Genomic DNA, 17609 nt, shown 5'->3' with positions numbered 1-17609 from the left:
TACCCGCCCGACCCGCGGTTTATCCGCGGACTCCGCGGTTGTGTCCGCAAACCGCGCATCTCTAATACATATACACACACACATATATATATGTACATACATATATACACACAAATATACATAGACACATATACAAATACATATATACACAAATAGAGTATATACATAGATACACACACACACACACACACATATATATATATATATATATATATATATATATCAATACATACATATATTTATGTATATACACACATATATTCACACACATATACATATATTCACACACACACACACACACACACACACACACACACACACACACACACACACACACACACACACACACACACACACACACACACACACAAATTGCAGGAGATGGAAGCACATATCACCTGGAAGTGTTACTGTATCGCAAAATTTTGAACTTTTTTTATTTTATTAAATTTTTACTTGTGGCCTTAAATTTACTCATAAAATCTTAATTTTAAAACCAATCATGTAGTCAATGTTTTGTGGAACATAATTGCAGGAGATGAAAGCAAATATATCACCTGGGAGGTGAAGTGTTAGTTGCTGTTTTTTTTAAACTTGTGGTTGCTCGCCACAAGTAAAAGCCTATATGGGAAACACTGAGAGGCATTTTGATTGGAAAATATATACCAGTTATCAGACAAAAAACACCTAAATCAATGCATGAAATATTGATCCAGGCAGGAGGTAGCCTTCCATGGTGGCGCGTACAGGCCATACCTGGGTAGTTTTTCCCTATCTCCAATATTTTGATCGGCTTCCAAAAACCTGAAAATGAAACCTAGCCACAAAAAGTGGAGCCAAGAAGCAAGATAGAAAAAAAGACCTTTCAAACAAGAGGGATGTCACACACACTCAAGCCCCAATTCATGGTCCTACCTAGCAAAGCGCTCTTTGTCGTTGTTGGGCCCTCCCGAGTCGTCGTCACACCTGATAAAGCAGTCAGCCATCAGCTTCACAATTCCACACTATGTACTGTAGATCCCTGCTATTCACTACAGTTACATTCTAAAACCTTCAGAGAATGGCGAAAAACAGCGCACTCCAAAAAATGTCTAATTTTATGATGTAGTTTACACCAGTGTTTCATAATCATGGGCCTGCGGCACAAAACATTTTTCTCAGCTGTGGTCCGTATGGTACTCCATTGTGTTAAGATTTTTCCACTACTAGTGGCAGTCACACATCACTCAGTTCACAATCACAAGAATTCTGCAGCAAAAGTCATGGCAAAGTTTCCTAAGTGCAACAATGTAATACCGGTAATTGTATTTTTAATCAGTTTTTCATGAGTCCCTTCTTTCGCAGTACATTTGGTATATATTATTTATTTTTTATTTAGCCGGACCTAAACCTTGCTTAGCCTGTACTGATTTATGTGTTAAATAAAATGATCCTCTTTGTGCTTTCATATCATTTGACAAGGTTTAGACCTGGAAAACTCTAACTCAGTTAAATATAATGTTGAATGCCATTTAAATCAAGAGTAAGATTTTGAGTATGCATTGTAGTTGGCTATATAGTTATCATATTTGGCGGTAGGGCTGGGCGATAAAAATATATCAATACATAAGGCTGTAGACACGTAATTTATATACCGGTAAATACAAAATGCGTTGAACAAGACGTTCAATATTTTTTTTTCTTTATCGAAAGAAAATCGAAGTTGCAAAACAAGGTTAGTTGCATGAACAAAGGCACTCGCTCTGTGGTAATCGAGCAACGCAGGAAACGATCACTGATCAGTGGGAGTGACACGCCAGCAAGTTTGGTTGCGCCATCTTGTTGTCTCGCGGTTGATTCTTTGCATGGAGTGAGAAGTGAAAGTAAAAATGAAGACCGGTAATACTACGCCACCTTAGCCACGCTCACCCTTAAGAGCACAGCTGTACCTTCCTGGCACTAATCCTGCAGAAAATAGTTCTTCTCAGGTTTCTCTCTGTTTACATTTTCACACTTTGCACTATTTTATTACACTTTATTAAGCATTTCTTACATATTCCTTATTTTTGCACCTTCATTTTAAGAGGTCATTGTTAAGTGTTGAATGCGATTTTACGATTACGTTTACATTGATTGTTTTCCATGCTTGTGTTGACATTTCCTTTCCTTTCTGCCTTGATAGCTGAAGGGATTATAATCAGAGGAAGGTAAAGTAAAAATGTTTACATTTAATATATATTTTTTCTGGTTCTTATTTTCTACAGGTCATTAAAAAATATCAATAATCATAGTTTTTACAGGACCTCAAGTTTGAGACCCACGCTGTAAAAACACTCGACGGGGCTGGACTTCTCCAATCACTATTTGTCTTTTTTTGTATGTTCCTGAGAACTTAATTTTTGGTATATTTATTTTTATATTACAGTAACAGATGTTAAGGGAAAAATAAGCCTTGTGTAAAAAAAAGAAAAAAAAGAAGTACCGGTAGATTTGACAATAAAAAATCTGGCAGCTCAATCGCCAGAATTTTACAATAAAAATAACAATGGTGCCGCTTTTCAATTTACAGTAATGCACTGTAAAGAAAAACAACATTTTACGGTAACTGGCAGTTCTTTCACCAGGATTTTACTGTAAAATAACAGTGGTACCATCTTTCAATTTATTTGGTGTAAAAAACACCGTAAATTTTACTATAAAATTGTCAGCTGCTTCACATTGTACACAAAGCTTTTTCCCTCCTGAAATGTGTATAACTCTGATATGAAAATAAATAGACGAAAAATCAAGACGAATAGTGAAGGGAGAATTCCTTAACTTTTTGGAAACGTGGCCCTCACAACAGTGGTGGGCATAAACAATAGCTAATTATTTCCCATTATTTAAAGAAAAGCGAGCAAATGATGAAGCACAAATAGGCAGGGATCTACTGTAAGCAATCCATGATGCAACTTAAATACCTGAACAACTTGCTTCCTTCGTCGTCATCAAAATCCGGGCTGTAACACAAAGAACACACGCAGAAATAGCAGTACCAGTGTGTGCAAAGTCAAAAATCATAGGCAGTGCTTTTCAAAATGTGAGGCAGGCCACATCTGGCGGACTTCAGGGATAGCTTGAGCAAAATAAGGAAAAGCAAACCAAGCTAAGTGTGTCCGGCAAAAGGGCGCATCCAGGAAAATATAAAAAAGCGGGCGGGGTGGAGTTGTTTTGATACTTTCAAGAAGCTAAAGCCAATCCAATGTAGGCTCAGTGTTTTCCATACATCGTTTGGTGCTACCTGTTTGCCCTCGCTCATAAACACATCACACACCTGTTCTGCCAGAGAATAAAAACACAAAGCAGGAGGGATCACTGTTGCCAACTTAACGACGCAGTCATTATATTTAGCAAGTAATCAGACCCCGAAATAACCTCTTTTTCAAAAAAGCGGCCAGGGACAAATGTGCTCAAGATTCTTTTGGTGACGACATATCACTCTTGCCCCTGTCCAACCATCTTAAAGCACTCAAAGGCGGCTCATTTTTTTGGCAACAATAATAAAAACAAAAAGTGTCCAAAAAGAAAATAAAACAAAAAGAAGTGACAGAAAAATGTTAATTTGTGGTTTTAAACATATGTAATGTGTTTGTTTTGTTACAAATGCGTCACGGCATATTATGCAAATTAAATATTTAGGTGTGAACATCAGCCCCCTACCCCCAAACAAAACAGATTGAAGTCCTGTGGGTAGTAACATTGTAGCCTGACAATTTAAATAAAATAACGCTTATTTATTTTTATTTTATTGACTTGTTTTTTATTGTTTTATTCTATTTTATTGATTTGTATTTTAATGTTTTATTCTCTTTTATTGATTTGTTTTTTTACTTGTTTTATTTTAAATACTTGTAATTTAATTACTTTTTATGGTTTCCTTTATGTGCAACACTTTGGAAACAGTTATGTTGTTAATAGTGCTATATAAGTAAAAGGGATTGGATTTATATTATAGGTCACAAAGCAGACTTGTGTACAATAGGGTTCCGCAATATACTGAAAGTTCCGTCCTATAAGCCGCTACTTTTTTTATACGCTTTGGACCCTGCGGCTTATAAAACAGTGTCGCTAATTTATGGAGTTTTCTTCGCTGACAACCATAATACAAATAGTTTAAAAAAACAAGCAAAGACAATAAAAGGTGTGTTATTGTTTCTGCTATGGCGCCATCTTTTGAACGAGTTTGCTCACTGCAGGTGCTGCAGTGCCCTTCTTTTTAGACTTTAAACCGGAAGGAGAAGTGCTGTTCAGTTTCTACTCGTATGGATTCTTCATTCATCACTCCAAACAACGTTTATAAGTTTTAAAATACAACTAAAACAATTCTTACTTACTAAACCGGCATGCATATTTGTACGTGCTATTGTAATGTAATAAAGCTAGCATCGTTAGAATTAACTAATATTCTAACACTTTTCCAAGTGTCTGTTTTATTAACTTACAATGGCATTATAATTGTTTTGTTTCAGTTTTGTAGTTGCAATTGGTGGGAACTGCTTTTTCTTCCGCTTAGGTAAGTATGTGATGTGCAAGCGCAGCGGAACACTGTGCTGTGCTCACTCATACTGTCATTTATTTTAGAAATTACTGGCAATTAAAATTAATCACTCAGTGTTTTTAAACAAGTGTATGTATCATTTTATTGTAGGCTTTTTTGAGACACATACAGAGTTGAATATAAAAAAGATGCATAATAATGCCATCATTTCTTTTGCTCTGGGATTTTAAAGATGATTCGACACTACTTTCCACATTTTACCAGACGCATTAGGTATATTTGCAGAAAGTGTCTGTATCAGAACCTCAATTTACAAACCCCTCTGTTTGCGTACTTTTAGAATGATTCACTTTTAGATGCAGCCAAATATGCCTCTGTGTGCAAACCCAGTCCCTGAGTACAAACACTTCATTTAACTCATTTTGTGTCACGCCTGCAGACAAAAAGCAGGGCGCAGCATGGTTGTGAAGGCATAGCCCTCCACATCACTTACTGCCAGTACACGACTAGTCACTTCTCAGCGCTTCTGTAGGTGTGCCTTTACTGTTTTTTTCACCTTTTGTCCATTTTGCTAACTCAATATGAGTACCAAAAAGACAACAGACCAGCGTGGAATGAGGGGGGGGGGGGGGGGGGGGGGATCGCTGTGGAGTTAAACAAAAGTCTATTTGTGAGGAGTACATTATTGGCGCTCACAAGTATGAAAGAATTGGCTTTGTACCACAGCAAGTTTTAATTGTGATGTTTGTGTGAAAACTGAGTTTTCTGGAAAAATATGCCAAAGCAGACTTATTTCACTGCGGCGGCGAAGATTTTCTCTCATTTAGCAGCATGTCCTTCAAGCTGCACGCATGCACACACACACAATCCCTGCCCTTCCTTCTCCCTTTGCCTTCTGCTTTCTCTTCAGCTCCTCTGTCGATGTAAATGTGGGTCGATTTTGCTTTTTTTAAATGTTGATTATTGTAGCAATATGGCTGTTAAAGTTAAAGATTTGTGTGATTTCTGATCGTTTGTGAGAGCACCAAAGGGACTTCTGTGTGTATGCGCGTGTTTGCAGAGCAGCGCATACAGGACAGTTCATATTTACATTATTTCTTATGGAGAAGGCTGCTTCACTATACGACCCTTTCTATTTACGAACCCTGTCCAAGAACCAATTAAGTTTCTAAATCGAGGTTCCACTGTACAACCATGTTTCAACAGAAAGTAACAAGATATTACCAGTAAAGCAGCAAGTAGATTAATAATAGCTTTGAGAAAATGATGTAATATGTTATTGCGTACATCAACAGTCAATTTAGAAGCCTCTGTAACTGGGTTTGAAATGTTTCTATTGTTATTTACATGCCAAAAAATATATATTGATGAATATCATTATCGCAGGAAGCTGCAATATATATCGCAATATAGATTTTTGGCCATATCGGCGATTCCTAGTGTGCGGTAATATCTAAAAGTATACCAAATGCCCCCCTGGGGTCACTTTGAAAACTGAGTGGGCAGAAAACTCCCCAAAATATGCTCTACCAAAAAGAAATTTTTTTTGGAAGGAGCGGAGAAACATTCGCTGTGCCACACTTTGAAAAGCCCTGAATTCAAACCTGTGTAAAGTTGGCCCTCCACCTTGTCAAAATCTAATACACCCTAGTGCCATTCGTTGATGTTATTATTATTATTAACTATTCATAACCAGCCCCCCACCTTGTCAAAATCTACCCAAATGCGATTTTCTGGTTTAGCTATTATAGTTATGTTATTCACGTTGTATTATTCATATGCAACCCCCCCCGACCTTGTCAGAACCTCCCCATACCAGTCCCAAATGTATGCACTGCAACAACTGTTGGTCTAACTATTATAGTTTTTATGTAATTAACTTTTTTAATCATTATGATCGTGTTATGTTTTTTTAATGTTATTAACATGTTATTATTCATAACCAGCCCTCCAACATTGCCAAAATCGCCCCAATTGTTTGTGCTGCAAACATTTTTCATCTAACTAGTATAGTTTTTACGTTAACGTTTTATAGGACTGGTTATGCATCCTACAACATTAATAACATAAACCAGTGTTTTTCAACCACTGTGCCGTGAGATACAGCCTGTCTGGTGTGCCGTGGGAGAATATATAATTTCACCGATTTGGGTTAAAAATGTTTTTTTGCAAACCAGTCATTATAGTTTGCACATAATAATGAGTGTCGGTGCTGTCTAGACATCGGCAGCGTAACTATGTAATACTCTTCCATATCAGTAGGTCGTGTGAGACGACGATTGTTTGTCGTAATCCCAATATGAAACAAACTGAACTGGCCACAAAGTAAACAAAAACAGAATGCTGGACAACAGCAAAGACTTACTGTGGAGCAAAGACGTCCTCCACAAAGTGCATCCGAACATGACTTGACAATCAACAATGTCCCCACAAAAGAAGGATAGCAACAACTGAAATAATCTTGATTGCTTAAAACAAAGCAGGTGCGGGGAATAGCACTTAAGGAAGATATGAAAATGCTACAGAAAAATACCAACAAAACAGGAAAAGCCAACAAAATAGGAGCGCAAGAAAAGAACTAAAACACTACACAGGTAAACAGCAAAAAACTCAAAATAAGTCACGGTGCGATGTGACAGGTCGTGACAGTACAGCTACTTTGAGACAAGAGCTATAGTGATGCATTGTTGGTTATGGTTTACTTTCTGATATTCAGCGAGGTTTGTGTCTTCTGCTTTCTGACTTGCGGTGGGTGAGCGGTACAACGCAATTTGTTTATTATAGAGATGGTGTTCCACCGTAGGAGACATTATTTATTCCTCTTTTTATAGTATGTTTATTTGATGCTTGTCTGGGTTTTTTAAATTAAATGACATATGTATTTGTATAAAAAAATAATTTAAAAAAAACTTATCGTCAATCGCGCCCCCCCACTTTGAGAACCACTGCTTTAGGGGTTCCGAAGCCTCCAGATTTTTAAACGCAGAAAATGGGCCTTGACTTAAAAAAGGTTGAAAAACACTGACAAAAACAACTATAAGAGTTGGTCTTAAAGTGTTTGCAGCACAAACTACTGGGACACGTTTGGGTAGATTTTGACAAGGCAACTTCACACAGGTTATAAATTCAAGTAAAAGTACAGTAGTTCTTACATGCATGCTGAATAATAACAACACTGCAATACTCACGCTGCTCGTCTCTTGTTGCTCCCCTTTGGAACGACGGCCCCACCGCTTGCTTGGGTGCCACTTGCACCCAATCCCAGACTGGGGTCTGTTAAATCTATAAATAGCAGACAATGTTGCAGAAATGACAGGTGAGCTCGCTCCGATCGCTGAACATAATAACAACAGGGAGTATGCATGTCCAATGTCAAGCCTGAGCTGAACTGGATGATTATTATTCATATATTGCACATACGACGTGCACTGTAGCACACAGTTTACCAAATTGGGATGGCTTAGAGTTGAGGAAAGAGTACACCAAATCGCAATGTGCCTGTTATTCAAAATACTCGGAGAAACTGCCCCCGAGTACTATTTCACCAGAGTAAGTGATGCTCACGGGCAGCACGGTGGTACAGGGGTTAGTGCATGTGCCTCACAGTACGAAGGTCCTGAGAAGTCCTGAGTTAAAAAAACCCGGGCTCGGGATCTTTCTGTGTGGAGTTTGCATGTTCTCCCCGTGACTGCGTGGGTTCTCTCCGGGTACTCCGGCTTCCTCCCACCTCCAAAGACATGCACTTGGGGATAGGTTGATTGGCAACACTAAATTGGCCCAAGTGTGTGAATGTGAGTGTGAATGTTGTCTGTCTGTCTATCTGTGTTGGCCCTGCGATGAGGTGGCGACTTGTCCAGGGTGAACCCCGCCTTCCGCCCGAATGCAGCTGAGATAAACTCCAGCACCCCCCGCGATCCAAAAAGGGACAAGCGGTAGAAAATGGATGGGATGGAAGTGATGCTCACAGGCACGACACGAGAGGGAGTTCCTCAGACCTCGTCCCCCCCCAAATTCAAGACTGTCATGGGAAAAAATGCATTCTACTATTTTGCCACTGCACAATGGAATGCACTACCAACAGACCTTAAAATTCCAACTTCCCTACTGAATTTTAAAACTGCCATAAAATCATGGCTAAACTCAACCTCTACCTGATTGGAACCAAAGTTGATCTTCGAAGCATCAAGCAGGTTTATACAGGTATGTGGTTATAGTTAGAGATGTCCGATAACATCGGACTGCCGAAATTATCGGCCGATCAATGCTTTAAAATTTAATATTGGAAATTATCAGTATCGGTTTCAAAAAGTAAAATGTATGACTTTTTAAAACGCCGCTGTACAGAGTGGTACACGGACGTAGGGAGAAGTACAGAGCGCCAATAAACCTTAAAGGCACTGCCTTTGCGTGCCGGCCCAATCACATGATATCTACGGCTTTTTACACACACAAATGAATGCAACACATACTTAGTCAACAGCCATACAGGTCACACTGAGGGTGGCCGTATAAACAACTTTAAAACTGTTACAAATATGCGCCACACTGTGAACCCACACCAAACAAGAATGACAAACACATTTCGGGAGAACATCCGCACCGTAACACAACATAAACACAACAGAACAAATACCCAGAACCCCTTGCAGCACTAACTCTTCCGGGACGCTACAATATACACCCCCCCCCTCCTCCCCCCACCTCAACCTCTCTCAGGGAGAGCATGTCCCAAATTCCAAGCTGCTGTTTTGAGGCATGTTAAAAAAAATAATGCACTTTGTGACTTCAATAATAAATATGGCAGTGCCATGTTGGCATTTTTTTCCATAACTTGAGTTGATTTATTTTGGAAAACCTTGTTACATTGTTTAATGCATCCAGCGGGGCATCACAACAAAATTAGGCATAATAATGTGTTAATTCCACGACTGTATATATCGGTATCGGTTGATATCGGAATCTGTAATTAAGTGTTGGACAATATCGAAATATCGGATATCGGCAAAAAAGCCATTATCGGACATCTCTAGTTATAGTGTATATACATTTTCTCATTTTCACACTCTTGGTAGTCATGTACATAGTGTCATGTACATAGTGTATAAACCCACCCCCATTTTTTGTATATATTGTTTTTCAAATCACCTGACATGTATACTGTGTATATGTACATCCATCCATTTTCAACCGCTTGTCCCGTTCGGGGTCGCGGTGTGGTGCTGGAGCCTATCTCAGCTGTATTCGGCCAGAAGGTGGGGTACACCCTGGACAAGTCGCCACCTCATCGCAGGGCCAACACAGATAGACAAACAACATTCACACTCACATTCACACACTAGGGACCATTTACTGTTGCCAATCAACACATCCCCAGGTGCATGTCTTTGGAGGTGGGAGGAAGCTGGAGTCCCAGAACAAGCTAGTCAGATTACTTCTAGACCTCCACCCCAGATCACACCTCACTCCTACCCACTTCCTCAAAGTGGGCTGGCTCAGTGTGGAGGACAGAGTAAAACAACTTGCACTGAGCCTAGTCTATAAAATCCGCTACACCTCCCTGATACCGAAGTACATGTCAAACAACTTCCATAACGTAAATGACCACCATAACCACAACACCAGGGGGAGCTCCACAAACCACATTAAACCTAGATTCCGATCTAACAAAGGTCTTAACTCATTCTCCTTCTATGCCACATCAATATGAAATGCACTCCCAACAGGTGTAAAAGAAAGTGCATCTCTATCCTCCTTCAAAACCGCACTAAAAGAACACCTCCAGGCAACTTTAACCCTTGACTAACACCCTCCCCCCTCCCCGGATTGTAAATAATCAAATGTATATACTTGTTCTTATGCTTTCTGAACTCACTATGTTCACTGCTCGCTGTACATATCTTACCAAGTGAGACCTACAATGTTTCAATGTCCATTTCCCTGATTATGCAATTGTTGATGACTGAAGTGCTGATATCAACCCCCCGCCCCCTCACATCGTAAATAATGTTAATAATTCAATGTATATACTCTGATGATTAACTTGTGTGATGACTGTATTATGCTGATAGTATATATTTGTACCATGAATTGATTTACTTGGGACTTAAACAAGTTGAAAAACGTATTCGGGTGTTACCATTTAGTGGTCAATTGTACGGAATATGTACTGTACTGTGCAATCTACTAATAAAAGTTGCAATCAATAAATCAATCAAAAACCCACGCAGTCACGGGGAGAACATGCAAACTCCACACAGAAGCGCAGGATCGAACCCAGGACCTTCGTATTGCGAGGCAGACGCACTAACCCCTCTACCGCCGTGCTGTACATAAATTATACTTTTTTTTTTTTTTTTTTTAGTATTTGTTTATGTTCATGTTACAGGTTATTATAATTGAATGTATCAAATGTGATGAATATTTAATGGACCACAATGGAAACAAGCCTTTTCGATTTTTGTGCCATCCATTTGCCTTTTTAAAGCATTACGTGGATTCAATTCTTTAAGATGTCAATAAACTTGTCAATCAATCAAGTTAACAGGATTATGCAACCTTATCTGCACTGTGGCATTAGCATTGCTGCTAGCGAGGCTAACTTAGCCGTCGCTGTCACGCTATCTTTAGTAAAGTGTGAAAAGAGGCGTTGGAACTAAGAGCAAATGTAAGGCCGCGTGTTTGGCAGTATATCCCGTGGAGTTTGGTGTCACTTTACCTTGGTTCGGAGATGCCATGTCCGTGTGGAAGAACATGAACAAAAGTATTGTGCAGCAGCACAAAACAAATATGTACAAATCCCAGCTCCTCCCCTTGCTAGCGAGCTAGCTGCAAGCTAACTGCTAGCACCGCGGCGTTGTCCACACTTATTCGGCGTTAATGCGGGCGCCGAGCCATGGCCGGAGGCTTTTTTTTTTTTTAAGCAGCCGCCTGGGTTTGGAAGGAAGGGGGCGGGGGGGGGAGAAATAAACGCCGGAACTCCTGTCGGCCCCCTTGGGTGCTTACTCTCGGCTGAAACACCCTGTCGGTGGAAGATGGCGCTCCAAGCTAGCAGTGCGCGAGCATTCTTTTGTTTTCTCTTTTCCTATTGGACAGTGCACATGACGTCACGATTTGGGAAATCCGCGCTCGACTCCGCCCCATTTGCCTTTTATGGAAGTAGAATTGTCTCACGTCAATTGATATATATATATCAATATGATATTAATGCATATGCATATATTAATAAATATAAAAATTATATTAATACATTTTATTTGTATATATTTTCAAATCTCAAAAATATATTTACAAATTTGCATTTATTTATACAAATTATTTATTTATTTGTATTTGTATATTTATTAATATATGCATATGTATTAATATCATATTGATATATAAGTTGATGTGAGACAATTCTACTTCCATAGCCTTTGGCATGCAAAATTATAAAAACTATTATTGTTTACAGCACAATATTTTGTGCTGGTTGTGAATATTAACATGTTAATAACATTAAAAAAAAAACTATAATAGTGAGACATTTTTGCAGCACAAACGTTTGGGACAAGTTTGGGGAGATTTTGACAAGGTAGGGGGGCGGGGGGGGCTGGATGACGTCACTATAGTCAGAAAATGTATATATTTTGCGTTCTATTGTAGTTGCTTTATTGAGTTTACAACCCCCTGGCGTTGTTTTGTACTGTTTCTGTACATGTTTTGGTCATTATTATTTATTTGCTTGTATGTAAATGGTGCATATTATAAATAAAGGTTTATATACAGTATATAAAAAAAAGAATAACTTCAAAACCGTAATGGCACAAACAAAAAAAATGTTGCGGCATTGGTAAGTCATAAGTATGAGATGCAAAGTCGAAATTATGAGATAAAAGAAAATCGAAATTATGAGATAAAAATGTATATGAGATTAAAAAAATCAAAATTATGAGTTAAAAAAAAAATAATGCAAAGATCCATCCATCCATCCATCTTCTTCCGCTTATCCGAGGTCGGGTCGCGGGGGCAGCAGCCTAAGCAGGGAAGCCCAGACTTCCCTCTCCCCAGCCACTTCGTCCAGCTCTTCCTGTGGGACCCCGAGGCGTTCCCAGGCCAGCCGGGAGACATAGTCTTCCCAACGTGTCCTGGGTCTTCCCCGCGGCCTCCTACAGGTCGGACGTGCCCTAAACACCTCCCTAGGGAGGCGTTCGGGTGGCATCCTGACCAGATGCCCGAACCACCTCATCTGGCTCCTCTCGATGTGGAGGAGCAGCGGCTTTACTTTGAGCTCCTCCCGGATGACAGAGCTTCTCACCCTATCTCTAAGGGAGAGCCCCGCCACCCGGCGGAGGAAACTCATTTCGGCCGCTTGTACCCGTGATCTTGTCCTTTCGGTCATAACCCAAAGCTCATGACCATAGGTGAGGATGGGAACGTAGATCGACCGGTAAATTGAGAGCTTTGCCTTCCGGCTCAGCTCCTTCTTCACCACAACGGATCGATACAGCGTCCGCATTACTGAAGACGCCGCACCGATCCGCCTGTCGATCTCACGATCCACTCTTCCCCCACTCGTGAACAAGACTCCGAGGTACTTGAACTCCTCTACTTGGGGCAAGATCTCCTCCCCAACCCGGAGATGGCACTCCACCCTTTTCCGGGCGAGAACCATGGACTCGGACTTGGAGGTGCTGATTCTCATCCCAGTCGCTTGACACTCAGCTGCGAACCGATCCAGTGAGAGCTGAAGATCCTGGACAGATGAAGCCATCAGGACCACATCATCTGCAAAAAGCAGAGACCTAATCCTGCAGCCACCAAACAAGATCCCCTCAACGCCAAGACTGCGCCTAGAAATTCTGTCCATAAAAGTTATGAACAGAATCGGTGACAAAGGGCAGCCTTGGCGGAGTCCAACCCTCACCGGAAACGTGTCCGACTTACTACCGGCAATGCGGACCAAGCTCTGGCACTGATCATACAGGGAGCGGACTGCCACAATCAGACAGTCCGATACCCCATACTCTCTGAGCACTCCCCACAGTACTTCCCGAGGGACACGGTCGAATGCCTTCTCCAAGTCCACAAAACACATGTAGACTGGTTGGGCAAACTCCCATGCACCCTCAAGGACCCTGCCGAGACTATAGAGCTGGTCCACAGTTCCACGACCAGGACGAAAACCACACTGTTCCTCCTGAATCCGAGGTTCGACTATCCGGCGTAGCCTCCTCTCCAGTACACCTGAATAGACCTTACCGGGAAGGCTGAGGAGTGTGATCCCACGATAGTTAGAACACACCCTCCGGTTCCCCTTCTTAAAGAGAGGAACCACCACCCCGGTCTGCCAATCCAGTGGTACCGCCCCCGATGTCCACGCGATGCTGCAGAGTCTTGTCAACCAAGACAGCCCCACAGCATCCAGAGCCTTAAGGAACTCCGGGCGGATCTCATCTACCCCCGGGGCCTTGCCACCGAGGAGCTTTTTAACTACCTCAGCAACCTCAGCCCCAGAAATAGGAGAGCCCACCACAGACTCCCCAGGCACTGCTTCCTCATAGGAAGACGTGTTGGTGGGATTGAGGAGGTCTTCAAAGTATTCCCTCCACCGATCCACAACATCCGCACTCGAGGTCAGCAGAACACCATCCTCGCCATACACAGTGTTGATAGTGCACTGCTTTCCCTTCCTGAGGCGGCGGATGGTGGTCCAGAATTGCTTCGAAGCCGTCCGGAAGTCGTTTTCCATGGCCTCACCGAACTCCTCCCATGTCCGAGTTTTTGCCTCTGCGACCGCTGAAGCCGCACACCGCTTGGCCTGTCGGTACTTGTCCGCTGCCTCAGGAGTCCTATGAGCCAAAAGAACCCGATAGGACTCCTTCTTCAGCTTGACGGCATCCCTCACCGCCGGTGTCCACCAACGGGTTCTAGGATTACCGCCACGACAAGCACCAACTACCTTGCGGCCACAGCTCCAATCAGCCGCCTCGACAATAGAGGCGCGGAACATGGTCCATTCGGACTCAATGTCCAGCACCTCCCTCGTGACATGTTCAAAGTTCTTCCGGAGGTGGGAATTGAAACTCTCTCTGACAGGAGACTCTGCCAGACGTACCCAGCAAACCCTCACAATGCGTTTGGGCCTGCCAGGTCTGTCCGGCATCCTCCCCCACCATCGCAGCCAACTCACCACCAGGTGGTGATCGGTAGAAAGCTCCGCCCCTCTCTTCACCCGAGTGTCCAAAACATGAGGCCGCAAATCCGATGACACAACTACAAAGTCGATCATGGAACTGCGGCCTAGGGTGTCCTGGTGCCAAGTGCACATATGGACACCCTTATGTTTGAACATGGTGTTCGTTATGGACAATCTGTGACGGGCACAAAAGTCCAATAACATAACACCGCTCGGGTTCAGATCCGGGCAGCCATTCTTCCCAATCACGCCTCTCCAGGTTTCACTGTCGTTGCCAACATGAGCATTGAAGTCCCCCAGTAGAACGAGGGAATCACCCGGGGGCGCACTCTCAAGTACTCCCTCGAGTGAATCCAAAAAGGGTGGGTACTCTGAGCTGCGGTTTGGCGCGTAAGCGCAAACCACAGTCAGGACCCGTTCCCCCACCCGAAGGCGGAGGGAAGCTACCCTCTCGTCCACCGGGTTGAACTCCAACGTACAGGCTCTGAGACGGGGGGCAACAAGAATTGCCACCCCAGCCCGTCGCCTCTCACTGCCGGCAACGCCAGAGTGGAAGAGAGTCCAGCACCTCTCGAGAGAACTGGTTCCAGAGCCCTTGCTGTGCGTCGAAGTGAGTCCGACTATATCTAGCCGGAACTTCTCCACCTCGCGCACTAGCTCAGGCTCCTTCCCCCCCAGCGAGGTGACGTTCCACGTCCCAAGAGCTAGCTTCTGTAGCCGAGGATCGGACCGCCAAGTGCCCTGCCCTCGGCTGCCGCCCAGCTCACATCGCACCCGACCTCTATGACCCCTACTATGGGTGGTGAGCCCATTGGAGGGGGGACCCACGTTGCCTCTTCGGGCTGTGCCCGGCCGGGCCCCATGGGGACAGGCCCGGCCACCAGGCGCTCGCCATCGTGCCCCACCTCCGGGCCTGGCTCCAGAGGGGGGCCCCGGTGACCCGCGTCCGGGCAAGGGAAATCTGGGTTCCTTGCTTGTTTTCTTCATAGAGGTCTTCGAGCTGCTCTTTGTCTGATCCCTCACCTAGGACCAGTTTGTCTTGGGAGACCCTACCAGGGGGCATAAAGCCCCCGGACAACATAGCTCCTATGATCATTGGGACACGCAAACTCCTCTACCACGTTAAGGTGGCAGCTCAGAGAAGAGTAATGCAATGATAAAAAGTCGAAATTATGAGATAAAAAGTCGTAATTATGAGATGAAAAGTCAAAATGTTGAGATAAGAAAGTCCTAATTATGAAATGAATAGTCAATATTGTAAGGTAAAAAGTAATTATGAGATAAATAGGACTTTTGAAATTATTTGAAATTATCTTATAATTATGACTTTTTATCACATACTTTCTTATGCCGTTTTATCTCATAATTATGACTTTTTTGTCTCCTAATTTTGACTTGTTATTTTATCATTATAATTTACCGTTAGGGTGTTTTGTTTTGTATTTTCGGGCTTCCGAAGTGACGACCTTAATGGAGACTTTTATTTTGTATTATTAATGTTGTTTTAAAAATAAAAATAAATTAAAAAAACAATACATATACAAACCAGCAGGTGACGCCAAACAACCTTTCAAAAGGCGAGTCAAGCGCTTTGCTTCCTGTCACGCACGCACGCACACACACACAAACACACGCGCACACACACACGCACACGCACGGACACACACACACACACACACACACACACACACACACACACACACACACACACACACACAGACAAATGTAATAGTTCCACAAAAACATTTTGCAGCACAAACGTTTGGGACAAGTTTAGGGGTTTGACAAGGAAAGGGGGCTTGTTATAACACCTTAATAAAAACATGTTTTAAAAAACTGATTGTTATTAAAAATAATAATAATAATAATAATAATAATAAATCAAATAAAAAAGTTTCCAAAATTGAATTAAATAAATATTCAATTATTATTAAAAAAATTTTTAAATATATTTTTAAAAATTATGAATATATGTAGAATTGGCATAATAAGAATCACAATTTGGATGTGAATCGGTTTTTTTGTGATTTTAAAGGGCTTCATTGTGCATGGAGATGTCTCAAAAACGTATTTTTTAAAAATGGATTGTTATAAAAAACAACAACAAATTTTTCTAAATTACATTTAGAAAACATTTTAAATTATTATTATTTTTAATCGATTTTTGACAATTATGAATCTATTTACAATCAGAATGAATAAGAATTGTGATTGGGATGTGAATCGATTTTTTTGTGCTCTTAAAAGTGCTTCATTATGAATGGAGATGTCCTAAAAACGTATACATTTATTTTTTTAGAAAAAAAACTATTGTCTTTTCCAAAATTTAATTGAAAAAAATTGTAAATATATATATATATATATATTTTTTTTTTTTAATACATTTTTGAAAATTATAACTAGATGAATAAGAATTGCGATTGGGATGTGAGTTGATTTTTTTTGGTGCTTTTTAAGTGCTTTATTATGCATGGAGATGTCCTAAAAACATATTTTAAAAAAACTGATTGTTATCAATAAAACAAAAACAAAAAAACAACAACAATAACAACAATTTCCAAAATTGAATTGAAAAATATTTAAATTTTTTATTTTTTTTAATCGATTTAAAAAAACTATGCATCTATTTACAATCGGGATGAATAAGAATCGTGATTGGGATGTGAATCAATTTTTTGTGCTTTTAAAGTGCTTCAATATGCATGGAGATGTCTTAAAAACTTATTAAATAAAATAAATAAAAAACGTCTTTTCCAAAATGTAATTGAAAACAATTGTATGTATATATATATATATATATATATATATATATATATATATATATATATATATATATATATATATATATATGTGTGTATATATATATATATATATTTTTTTTTTTAAATACATTTTTGAAAATTATAACTAGATGTAGAA

At 40.9% G+C, this 17609-nt stretch overlaps 1 protein-coding gene across 5 annotated transcripts in view; it reads right to left on the bottom strand.

The window, feature by feature from the left end:
- arnt (aryl hydrocarbon receptor nuclear translocator) overlaps positions 1-11455 on the bottom strand; it is a 47243-nt gene extending 35788 nt beyond the window's left edge. For all 5 annotated transcript variants that reach the window (XM_061982884.2, XM_061982883.2, XM_061982885.2 and 2 more), the window contains exons 1-4: positions 11232-11455; positions 7705-7798; positions 2940-2978; positions 916-966 (exon numbers count right to left, since the gene is read on the bottom strand). In XM_061982884.2, coding sequence (XP_061838868.1) covers positions 916-966; positions 2940-2978; positions 7705-7798; positions 11232-11268 — 221 coding nt within the window. In that variant the 5' untranslated portion in view covers positions 11269-11455. The remainder of the gene's footprint in view (positions 1-915; positions 967-2939; positions 2979-7704; positions 7799-11231) is intronic.
- Between the last annotated feature and the right edge of the window lie 6154 nt (positions 11456-17609).

Source organism: Nerophis lumbriciformis, linkage group LG21, assembly GCF_033978685.3.
Source record: "Nerophis lumbriciformis linkage group LG21, RoL_Nlum_v2.1, whole genome shotgun sequence".
NCBI lineage: Eukaryota > Metazoa > Chordata > Actinopteri > Syngnathiformes > Syngnathidae > Nerophis > Nerophis lumbriciformis.
The sequence above is the reverse complement of the archived record's forward strand: the minus strand, read 5'-3'. Positions and strand labels throughout refer to the sequence as shown.